The 12,933-nt window shown below is 32.3% G+C and overlaps 2 protein-coding genes across 2 annotated transcripts in view; one reads left to right on the top strand and one right to left on the bottom strand.

Moving 5' to 3' along the window:
- Positions 1-3,488: 3,488 nt before the first annotated feature.
- Positions 3,489-12,933, bottom strand: part of LOC147803352 (uncharacterized) — a 48,402-nt gene continuing 38,957 nt past the window's right edge. The window contains exon 2 of the mRNA XM_087150961.1: positions 3,489-12,933. This exon is cut by the window's right edge and continues 23,384 nt beyond it. The gene's annotated coding sequence lies outside the window, so the exon portion shown is untranslated.
- On the top strand, positions 6,849-7,380 carry LOC122272100 (uncharacterized). Its single transcript, XM_087150962.1, has 2 exons — positions 6,849-6,948; positions 7,042-7,380. The coding sequence occupies exons 1-2, from the start codon at positions 6,868-6,870 to the stop codon at positions 7,378-7,380; spliced, it is 420 nt and encodes a 139-aa protein (XP_087007088.1). The 5' UTR covers positions 6,849-6,867.

The following is a 12,933-nucleotide window of genomic DNA, read 5'->3' as shown; positions in this document are numbered from 1 at the left end:
ACTAAATGGTTGTTAAACAGATGGTTTTCAATTTGCCCTTTGAAAGTTATGAATTTTTTTAATTATGATTTAATAGAGGTTGAACGAAGACTTTTTTTATTCAAGAAGGTAGTATTCATATCATTTTATTCAAGTAAGCTTTTTATTTTATTACCGATTAGATTAATTTTATTTATTAGTCTAATAATTAAAAAATTAATAGTCTAATAATTAAAAAATATATTAGTCTAATAATTAAAAGATTTATTAGTCTAATAATTAAAACCTGACCGGAACATCTACTCATGCACCTTCGTGCCCATATCAGGAAAACTGAGATGGGCACAGTAGGCATTGGCCCTCTATGGGCTGTCGTGTCACTGAGCTTAGAATTTATATCACTCTATTTGTTTTGATAATTAAAGAATTTATAATTTGCAGTTTAAATTCTATTTTCAAGGCAAGGTTTTTATTTTGCTCTTCATTATTGATAATGATTTGAAGTTAAGTGATTCTGTTCTATTTAATTTAGACATGGATTGATTACAAATCCAATGTAAAGGCGAAGGCAAGCGCAATAAAAAACAGCCAGAAAAAAACAGGAGGAAGCCCTGCGTCTGGAAAATCATTAACTGATTTGGAATCAAGAACGGCAACTCTGATAGGAGACTCTTTGATTTGTGGGATGCAAGAAATTGTTGATCCTGATGCTGATTCGTTTATTGAAAGTGTAAATAGTCAGTTTGAATGTAAACAAACTCAAACTGATTTTGAATCACATTTACCAATTTGTGTAAATCAATTTACCCAAGTTAATTTAAATTCTATCAGTACTAAAATTTATGTTGATAAAGAAATACAGGTAACATTAATAGTAATAATAATAATGTTCATGTATCCCATTTGTTAAAATTGGATGAAATAAGAGAAGCTCAAAGGAAAGATAACTTGCAAGGTAATTTTATTGATATTTATAATGTTTTATGTGTACGTAAAAAAGGTTTTACTAAAATAATTGTTCCATTTTCGTTAAGATTAAAATTACTGCAAATTGCTCATGATAAATTTAATCATACTGGAATTCAAAAAATGATTAACTTAATAGCACCAGTTAATTATTGGAATAACATAACTTCAGATATAACTAAATTATGCAAACATTGTCAAACCTGCCAACTAAATAAAAAAATCGAGACAAAAAAGATTTGGATTATTACAATCCTTACCAGTCTTATGACTTACTAGCAATAGACAGTGTTGGTGGATTAAATTACTATAATTCAACTAAAAAATATTTAACTTTAATTATTGACCACTTAACACGATATATTTGGGCTTTTGCGTCAAAATCCATTAGTTCAGAAACTTAAGGCATGTTTACACGATCCAATTTCTTGGACAGAGATTGATTGATATTGACGGAAACTTGTTTTGCTTTGAGCTTGGATCGTGTAAACAACCATCCAAGAACTTGGTCCAACTTCTTGGACGATAGTATAGCGTGTTCTACTTTCCATCCAAGTTTTTTCTCCCTTAACCAATCAGCGTCTTAGGTTTCATGACGTCAACAAGCGGGCATATATAATTGTTTCTTGTCAGTTTTCATATATTCTGATAAATTTTAATCTCTCCCGATCGGTTTCGTCAATTTTAATCCTGTGGATAATAATAATGTTCATTAAAGACGATCTGTATTTTTTAGCAAAAAAACGTTTTGATACAAAGAAACGTAGCTTTGATGATATAGACGAGGATTTTATAACTCCATTTAAAAAGGGAACTCGTCCGACGCCCACACTGCATCCTAAATTGCCGAAGTTCAATTTGAACTTCGAGGATCAGATAGAAGACGGTTTGAAAGTACCGCAATACTCAATCAACGTAGGAAGAGGCCTGTATCTTGAGATAACAGAAGAGTTCAGTATATTGGAATTCGGAAGAGCAGTGACACGGGGGACATAAAGAACAGGTTGAATTTCCCGCTGGATCAATTGGAACTTTTCAAAAAGGCAATCGATGCTATGGTATTTTGTACTGTTCCACGTGCTCTGAGTTAATTTATTATTATTTTTTATTCGAGAGTTTTGGTGTTACTAGTAATTGTTTTTTTTAAATTATATTTGTTTATTTAGTTATTTTTGATTGATTTTTTCACAAAATGCATGTTCCTTTTTTTTGTTTGTCTTTTTATATATATGTCCAAGGTTCATTGAAGACGATCTGTATTTTTTAGCAAAAAAACGTTTTGATACAAAGAAACGTAGCTTTGATGATATAGACGAGGATTTTATAACTCCATTTAAAAAGTGAACTCGTCCGACGCCCACACTGCATCCTAAATTGCCGAAATTCAATTTGAACTTCGAGGATCAGATAGAAGACGGTTTGAAAGTACCGCAATACTCAATCAACGTAGGAAGAGGCCTGAATCTTGAGATAACAGAAGAGTTCAGTATATTGGAATTCGGAAGAGCAGTGACACGGGGGACATAAAGAACAGGTTGAATTTCCCGCTGGATCAATTGGAACTTTTCAAAAAGGCAATCGATGCTATGGTATTTTGTACTGTTCCACGTGCTCTGAGTTAATTTATTATTATTTTTTATTCGAGAGTTTTGGTGTTACTAGTAATTGTTTTTTTTAAAATTATATTTGTTTATTTAGTTATTTTTGATTGATTTTTTCACAAAATGCATGTTCCTTTTTTTTGTTTGTCTTTTTATATATATGTCCAAGGTTCATTGAAGACGATCTGTATTTTTTAGCAAAAAAACTTTTGATACAAAGAAACGTAGCTTTGATGATATAGACGAGGATTTTATAACTCCATTTAAAAAGGGAACTCGTCCGACGCCCACACTGCATCCTAAATTGCCGAAGTTCAATTTGAACTTCGAGGATCAGATAGAAGACGGTTTGAAAGTACCGCAATACTCAATCAACGTAGGAAGAGGCCTGAATCTTGAGATAACAGAAGAGTTCAGTATATTGGAATTCGGAAGAGCAGTGACACGGGGGACATAAAGAACAGGTTGAATTTCCCGCTGGATCAATTGGAACTTTTCAAAAAGGCAATCGATGCTATGGTATTTTGTACTGTTCCACGTGCTCTGAGTTAATTTATTATTATTTTTTATTCGAGAGTTTTGGTGTTACTAGTAATTGTTTTTTTTAATTATATTTGTTTATTTAGTTATTTTTGATTGATTTTTTCACAAAATGCATGTTCCTTTTTTTTTTTTTTGTTTTTTTGTTTGTCTATATATATAAATGTCCAAGGTCAAATTCATAAACGAGGAAAAAAAAGTTCTAATCTCCCAGATTTATAAAATTTTTAAGATATAAGATTTTACAGATTTTTAAGCAATAAGAATAGACTATTTTAAAGATAATGTTTTACATGTGGTTAAATGGCTATTCGGATTTCCTTTTCTCTTAAAGTTATTTTCTGAATTTACTGATTATTTTGCTCATTATATAAATTTTTTTATTGTTTTTTTTTTCAAAAAAAAATATATTTTTTATTATAGTATTCTGATGAGTGTATAATTTTTTTAATCATGATATTTAACCTTCGCGATCAGCATTCGGTAGACAAACTCGAACATACAGAGCTGACACAAATTACGCCGATCCCCACGCCCTTTTTAACGACGCTCGTAACATTATTTACAATATCAGTAACAGTTCCCCAGAACTAAGACTTAGATTGATTATCTGCTTAAATGTACTTTTTTCGAAAAGGATCGATGACGAGAAAAATGAAACTTTCAACTTTCTTTTCAAATTCAAACTTTCTATTTTTGCTCGTATGCAGAGAGAATTTTGTACAGTTTCCAAATTTTTCCGGCAATCGACAAGGCGTTTTCGAAAATCCTAATTGCTACTGATAAATTTGTGAAAAATGGGAGCGGTTAGGTTTTAAAGCAGATAACCTTTGTAGACCTTCATTTGGGTAATTACAGATCCTTAAGAGGGGGATGCGGATTCATACATTTACCCAAAAAGATAAAAAAGCTGTTGTTAACATAGAGTGTACCGACAAATTATTTTTTATATTATATTGCAGCCTGTCTTTATCCTTGCCGAAATAACAGCAATAAACCGTAGAAATACAAACGTTTTCTTAAAAACTTTAAACTAGGTAATATTAAATTCCCGATGACAGTAAACAAAATTAGCAAATTTGAAAAGTTAAAGTCAATGTATACAGTTTCGAAGACAATGATATTTTTCCCGTACGTGTTAGCGAGTTGGCTGAAAAATGGATTCAAATAGATTTATTTCTTTACAAAGGTCACTATTTTTGGATTAAAAATTTCGATAGATTTATGCACGAAAATAGGACTTCATTACCATTGTAAAAATCTTTAAGCAGCTTTGCTAGAGCAGAAACTTTAATTACTCACAAAAATTTATGCTACACCATTTTTCCATTGGTTCCCTGATGTTGATATAATTCCCACGGAGTGTCGAGAATTTAGGGCATTCTGCAATAAGGTGTTCAACTGTTTGGCTTTTGTCGCAGTATTTGCAGCTGGATGTCTTCTGAAAAAAATCTAGATTGGTATTCTTCGAACACTCCGTGGGCTGTGTAGAATTGGCTGATGTAAAAGTGGCAATTTAAATGTTTGTCACTGACTTTAGGAAAAAACTTGTATGCATGTCTCCCATTAGATGAACGGTCCCACCTTTCTTGCCATAAGACCCTGCTGACCTGCCGTAGTTGATTATTAAATTGTGGTCTTGTGATAGAATAACAAAAATCTACATCACTAAGCAAGGTACCAGCTTTTGCCAGAACATCCGCTTCCTCATTTCCAGCCTCCCCCGAGTGAGCCTTAATCCAGTTAATTCCTGTTTTGGATTATATTTCTAATGTTTTTAACCATGGGATCTCTTGGTGTGGGATTCTCGAGGGCCTGTAATGAGGATTTGGAGTCCGAAAAAATTACCAACTCTTGTATATTTTTCTCATTTGCCAAAGAGATAGCTAGACGATGGCGGTTAGCTCAGCCGGGAAGATACTTGATTCGTCGTTAATTCTGACAGACTGTTGATGTATGGTTTCGCTGTTAAATTTGACCAAGAAACCACTACCAACTTTGTATTCATATTCGCTGATATCTTTGTTTATAAATGAGTTAAAGAAACTTTCGGGATTTTTGTACATACCTACGTCTATTTTTAATTCCTCGTAATGTGTTTTAACTTCTGATATTCTGTAGTATTCGTAAATGCGTAGATTAAATGCTTCTCCGACTTCTATTTTGACATGCGGATCAATTTTAAGCATCTTCGTACCTTTTATTACAAGTTCTTCATCATTCGAGTAAAGTTTCTTTAGCAAAAATGGTGAGGATTCATTTGTAAAAATCACTTCCGCTGTATCTGCCACATTAATTGTTAATTCCATTTTCACTGAATCGAAAAAAGAAGTGTAGAGATATTCTATTTTGGAACTTTAAGGCTGATACATACCAATGAATTACAAATTAGATTTATGTTTCAAAGGAGGAGTTATTTTAAAATCTTTTCCCCTTTCACTTCCATATAAGGAAGTATTAAACGATTTTCGATGATGTGTAGGGATACAATGAATGCACGACTGGCCTTTTTACCTACTTTTGGTTGTAGTATTTAATGCAGGAACGACAGCTTCTGCATGACTTTTGGTGTATGAAGTTTCCCATTTAAGCTTTGCCGGAATTGTTCGGATTTTTGTCCTCCCCCCTCCAGTTGGGGAGAGTGGGTGAGAACTTCTGCATTCACCATCTAACATCTAAATAAAGCCTGTGAAGAATTTATTGGCTCATGACTCCTACTAATTTGAACTAAAAACGACCTAAAATAACAGGGTTGTAGCCCTGTTATTAGATATATATATGCATAATTTTTTGAAATTTGAATGTTACATCAATTAAAATGTTTATCAGTTATTATTATTATTATTGGAAATTTGAATGTTTCAGTAATTTCGTTTGCCTAATGTACACTTGAGTTATTCACGAGTGATTGCATTTATATTTATTTTCTTTATCTACGTAAATAAATACTGCGATTTCAAATCGTCGATTTCAAATCGCTATACCCATGGGTAAGTAATTTTTTTCAGGGTGAAATTCCTGAACAAATGTTATTAATATGTTATAAGTATTACTTTATTTGCTTAATATAATCGCCTCTTATTTTTCAGGTAAACAAATATTGTGACTACCCAGTTGGTCATCCGGAAATCATAACATCGGATTTTCAGGATGCAAATAATTAATTTGGGTTAATAAAATGTAAAGTCACCAAGAGGACTGTACTTACCTGTTCTGCCATACAGATCTAATCAGAAACTGATGTTCCCGCTATGTAGAAAGCATTAATTGGAACCTGGGTATCCGAGGAGATTAAACTTGCCATTAAGAAGGGATATAGAATCGTGAAGGTGGTTATTCAATTTTTTAATTCTGATTTTTTCAAATAATCATAAAAATATTATGTATGTATATTTATCTTTCTTATTTCTTGCTTATTTTTTTAGATATACGAAGTATATAACTTAAGGAGAAATCCAACCGTCTCTTCCGTTCATATATCGATCTCTTCCTGAAGATCAAACAAGAGAGTAGTGGCTGGCCTAAAAATTGTGTGAGTCCAGAACATAAACAACAATACATTCAAGATGAAAAAAACAGAGAAGGAATAGATTTGGACCCAACAAGAATTGAAAAAAATCCTGGTCGACGGGGGCAGTGTCCAAAGCATATATTAACAATATTTAGAGAAGGTGGGTTTCTTTTTTTTTCTTTAAAAGAATGAGAATATATAGTTGAAAGAATGTTTTGAATTTTTTTTCTCTTGCGCTACAAATAAAAAAAAAATTCTTTTAGATGGGGAATGATCCTCTGCAAACCCCATTTAACATACGTAAATGACCTACCGAAGTTTAATAAGATGCTGGCTGATTCTACGAAAAAGGTATCTTTTTTTGTGTGTATTTACGTAAAATATATGTTTACAGTTAAAATACTCCTCAAATATAATTTAAATTTGATTTTGCTTTAATTATAGGTTAAAGATGTGTATTTTCCAAGTTGCGAAGTTGCTGCAATACAGTGTGAAGCTGTGAAGGAATTTATCGACCAAGACACAACAACAAACGTATTTATAGCGTCTTTTACCACAGCATGGGCCAGATTAAAACTCTATGAAGAGATGGATAATTTTGGTGATTCCGTCCATGACACGGATTCCATTATTTATGCGAGCACAGGAGATAATGACCCACCTTTAGGAAACTTCTTGGGAGAATTTACAGATGAGCTTGACGGAGATGTGATTACATCATTTGTTTCCGGTAAATACATTTTTTTAATTTCATATTTTTCAGTTATTAATGTAATTACTTAGAAATTTAAAGAAGCATTGCTTGTTTTTCACAGGCCGAGCAAAAAACTACGCTTAAAGAACAGAGTCGGGCAAAACATACTGTAAAGTTAGAGGTTTCTCTTTGAATTTTAGAAACTCTTAAATCCTGAATTTCGATTCAGTTAAACATCTTGTGTGCTCTTTAGACAGAGAAACCACAATACCTCTCTGCAATCCTTTAAAAATTGTCCGCCAGCCAAAGAAGAGGAAGTTGTGAACATGACGGAAACAAAGAAGTATCGCATAGTTTACGACAAGAGGATTATTAACGAGGCCGATTATACAACTCTCCCTTATGGATTTCAAAGGATCAAAATGTCTAGTGAATGCGACCCACTCATAAATAGCGTGCCTAGTGGATGCGACCCACTTAAAATATCGTGCCTAGTGGATGCGACCCACTTAAAAAATCGTGCCTAGTGGATGGGACCCACTTAAAAAACCGTGGAGTGCCATAGAAGAAGGGTCCTCGTCCCGCACTCTGGAAGGTCTCCTTGAGAGGGACCTACGGATGTCTTCGTGTTTGTATTGTGTGTGAATAAAAAAAGGATTTAATGAAAGTTGAAAAAATACAAGTTTATATTTTAAAATAATTTATTAACAGACTAATGGTTTACAGAATATTTTAGCCATCTGTTTTTTCTAGCAAACAAGACTAGTGCTGCAGAAGGTGAGACAGGTAAAATTTTTTTATTAATGACAAGCCCCTGATAAACTAAAAATCGGGTACCTCTAGGAACCAGGGTGCGGTATACAAGTAGCAGCATTTAATTTTTCTTGGTGATTTTACGTACGCATCGTTTTATATCATTTGGCGAACCAGTCACGTCTTTGCCGCCTGGCTAGGTCCGACTATCATGCACGAGCTTGGAAATTCAAGTCTTAACATTTCAAACACAGGCGTCGAAATTCTAATTCATTCAACTGAACGCCGATGATTTACGGTTCGTCTCGCCAGAAATATCGAATCTCAAAAAGTGTCCCGTTAGAGCGGATGTGAAAAAACAACCTTCTTCCGATGTTTGCGGAAAAGGTGTAACTCGAATTATTCAAATTTATTATTTCTCCGTCCTAATTAAAACTCTTCAATTACATCAACGGTTCCAGGATGCAAACAAAACTCAACAAAATAATGACAGAGATGCGTTTGTGCGGAACATTTTTCAAGAAATCCATCTCAGTAACACACCCATTTAGATATAATGATAATAATGCTCCTGATGTATTTTATATTCCGTCGCGCCTTGGGGGGTTTCGCGCCAATTGTATGCCAAAGCAGCAAAGAATAAATATAGTATTATCATTTTCGTGTGTTGACAAATCTTGAATAATAAATATTCATATATCCGTTAAAAGCATCTGTTCATTTTATTCTCTGCAAAGTGTGGAAAGGAAATGACCGACGAATGCATGCGATTATAAGTAATATGAATATTACCGCAAAAAAGATTGTGCTTCATCTTTACATCATGAATCGAAGAGGTGTCCCGGCCAGAGACGTAAGTTTATTTGTTTATTTTTGCCCTTTCTCCCCCTCTCTTTTAAAATAATATACATATCTATGTTAAATATTTATTACATTTATTTCAACAGTTCCTAATCCGAGGAACATCGATTTAACAGGAGTGCATTTCTTTAACGCGATATACAACCCAGATGTAAACAACCTTACCGATGACGAGAAGTACATTATAAAATACGGAACATTTCCGCCTGGTACTCCGCTGTTTCCACCGCCTCCACAAGAATCATAAGGAGCACCTCCCCTCAACACCCTGAATCCGCTGAACACCCTTCTCGGAAAAAATGCACCGAATCTAGCACATCACTGTGATGTGCTAGATTACATATTTATTTCCCATCCTTTTAAATATCTTTCATTACTTAAGCTTATTTTTATTAATAGAATTACATTTAAAAATAAATCAAAGACTTAATCTTTCAAAAAACGAACATGAACATATAATATTTATCCTTCTCCTATAAATCAATGCAACGGATACTTTTTATTTCATTACTAATCGAAAACAAAAATCTATTTATAACTTTTTATTCTAAATTTCCAACGGCTAAATGTTTCGGTTGCATGGTTGTAATAATTCTCATAAATTTGTTGGCGACTCGTGATCGCCAAGGTGTTCTTTAAAATCCATGTTGATATGCTAGTTGGCTTTGTTTTGGCTATGGTATATTAGGAAAAATCGCCAAATTATGGATCTCCTACCTATACTTTCTATGTCCGTTGGGAATAATTATATTCACTTTTAATTTCTAATTTGTGGAGGCTGGGAGCCCTTTGGGGGCCTCCCCAGTCTCAATTTTCTAACCGTCAGAAATGATATTCCGGCTGTATAATCTCTCAATCGAGAGTATTCTGATTTCATCCCTTTAAGGGATTGCTTATTTTTTGGATGAAGAAATGGCCATTGTCTAAATCTCAAAATATGCTTAATAAAATCCAAATTTACATTCAACGATTTGTACATTATTTCCTGGAAACTCAATTGTTCAATTCATTCATTAATGGCCTAAATGAACATTCATGTACTACACTATACAACTATGGGCGGCTACTGACGGAGACACAAACCTTCCGTCATAAAATAGTGCCAAAGACAGGGAAACGATAATGATTATCATTTAAGAAAATTTGCCTGCATCCTATTTACATCCTGTTTGTGTCCTATTCTTCAAGATCCTGATGAAAATCTCCTAATGTCCAGCGCAGCCTACCAGTGCATTTTCCAGCCGTAGATGTTTTTTTTAGAAGAAAAACGAGTCATCTGTGTTTCTCATAAACTGATTGAAATCAATTTCTACGGTGTTCCTTACCTCTTCAAAAGTGTGACTTCCTGTTCCATCAGTGTGTTTCTCAGGAAGGTGTTTCAAGAAAGTGTTTCTCAAGAAAAGCAAACGGAGATGAATGTCAAGTGTGTCACTTTTAACAGTGAATTTTTTTTCCTCTCTTTCACTTACAAGAGAATCAAAAATCAGAGAGAAATTTTTTTTACACAAACTACAGTGCCTTTTTTTTGTAGTAAAATTTTTTTAAATTAACACAATTATTAGATACTTGCATTATTAAGTGCTTTTCAATTTCTAATTGATTATTTTACAGATCCAGTACTTGATATTTTGAATGCATAACATTTTTTTAAAGCAATTATTTCTTATTCTCATTAAATATTTTTGGAATTAATTTTCATTTAATATGAATATCTTATATTCTATTTATTTTAATGATTACAATTTATTATTACTGTTATATTTTCATTTTTAAAATTGATTATTTTTCTTAACTTGATATTTAAATGGTATAACTATTTTTCATATATATATATCAATATATAATTTTAAGTTATCTGATTATTAAATATGTCTAAACGTAAGAATAATATAAACTTTCATATTCAACCCTTTGCTGGTGATCCAATCACATTAAAGTTTTTATTTCTTCAATTAGAAGATGCAAAAATAAATCTTTAAATGACGAACAAGCTATTGCAACTTTTAGATCTTTAATCTCAGGCAATGCTTTAAAATTTTATATTGAAGAACCTTCATTGGTTAAAATGAAAACACTGGCTGAAATAAAACATAAATTTTTGGATTTTTTTAGACAAGATGATAATTCATCTATTTTTGCTTTGAATAATATTTTGTTGAAACCTCAGGAAACAATAAGATCCTTAGCTCATAGGATAAACATAACTTTCAATAAAGTGTATCCTAATTTAAATTATTCAGATGCAATTGATACTTTAAAGTACACGCATCTAATGGGAGCTCTTCCTCATGATATTAAGGTCACAATTTTGAAAGAAAATATTAAAAGTTATGAGAATGCTGTTGAAAGAGCACAGCAACTTCAGAATATAGACTCAGTTATTAACAACCAATTTAAAGGTAATGATGAAATCCTAAATCTAAATTCAGAAATTTCAAATTTAAAAGAGCAGATAAACAAAATTGTCTCAAATAATAATGATACTAAAAATAAATCTGATGGAAATAAAAGACAACTTGAAAACAAAAATAGGAATTTTAAACATAAAACTTATTATTCGAATAGTAGTAATTATCGTAAAGCCCCTTATCATAATAACCAACATACCTTTCGGCAGAATTTTTATGTTTTCTGTGGCAAACATGGTCACATTATGAAATTTTGTAGAGATTTTTTGAATATTTCTCAATCGGATGTGCAGATTAATCAACACAATAGAAATTTTCAAACTCGAAGGAACTTTAGAAGCAATAGATTTTACCCTAATAGAAGTTACCAAAATAATAGAGATCACTCGTATAATAACCCTAACTATATATACATATTTTTTTCTGCGTTCAGCGGGGATATATGTGATGCCACAAGGTCACAATTTTGAAAGAAAATATTAAAAGTTATGAGAATGCTGTTGAAAGAGCACAGCAACTTCAGAATATCGACTCAGCTATTAACAACCAATTTAAAGGTAATGATGAAATCTTAAATCTAAATTCAGAAATTTCAAATTTAAAAGAGCAGATAAACAATATTGTCTCAAATAATAATGACACTAAAAATAAATCTGATGGAAATAGAAGACAACTTGAAAACAAAAATAGGAATTTTAAACATAAAACTTATTATTCGAATAGTAGTAATTATCGTAAAGCCCCTTATCATAATAACCAACATACCTTTCAGCAGAATTTTTGTGTTTTCTGTGGCAAACATGGTCACATTATGAAATTTTGTAGAGAATTTTTGAATATTTCTCAATCGGATGTGCAGATTAATCAACATAATAGAAATTTTCAAACTCGAAGGAACTTTAGAAGCAATAGATTTTACCCTAATAGAAGTTACCAAAATAATAGAGATCACTCGTATAATAACCCTAACTATATATACATATTTTTTTCTGTGTTCAGCAGGGATATATGTGATGCCACAATTGGCATTACATATTTATTTCCTATCCTTTTAAATATCTTTCATTACTTAAGCTTATTTTTATTAATATTATTCTAAATTTATTTATTCTAAATTTCCAACGGCTAAATGTTTCGGTAGCATGGTTGTAATAATTCTCATAAATTTGTTGGCGACTCGTGATCGCCAAGGTGTTCTTTTAAATCCATGTTGATATGCTAGTTGGCTTTGTTTTGGCTATGGTATATTAGGAAAAATCGCCAAATTATGGATCTCCTACCCATACTTTCTATGTCCGTTGGGAATAATTATATTCACTTTTAATTTCAAATTTGTGGAGGCTGGGAGCCCTTTGGGGGAATCCCCAGTCTCAATTTTCTAACCGTCAGAAATGATATTCTGGCTGTATGATCTCTCAATCGAGAGTATTCTGATTTCATCCCTTTAAGGGATTTCTTATTTTTTGGATGAAGAAATGGCCATTGTCTAAATCTCAAATTATGCTTAATAAAATCTAAATTTACATTCAACGATTTGTACATTATTTCCTGGAAACTCAATTGTTCAATTCATTCATTAATGACCTAAATGAACATTCATGTACTACACTATACAACTAT

The sequence above is a fragment of the Parasteatoda tepidariorum genome, chromosome 9 (genome assembly GCF_982258835.1).
Source record: "Parasteatoda tepidariorum strain Cologne lab strain chromosome 9, Ptep-v5.0, whole genome shotgun sequence".
Lineage (NCBI taxonomy): Eukaryota > Metazoa > Arthropoda > Arachnida > Araneae > Theridiidae > Parasteatoda > Parasteatoda tepidariorum.
The sequence above is the reverse complement of the archived record's forward strand: the minus strand, read 5'-3'. Positions and strand labels throughout refer to the sequence as shown.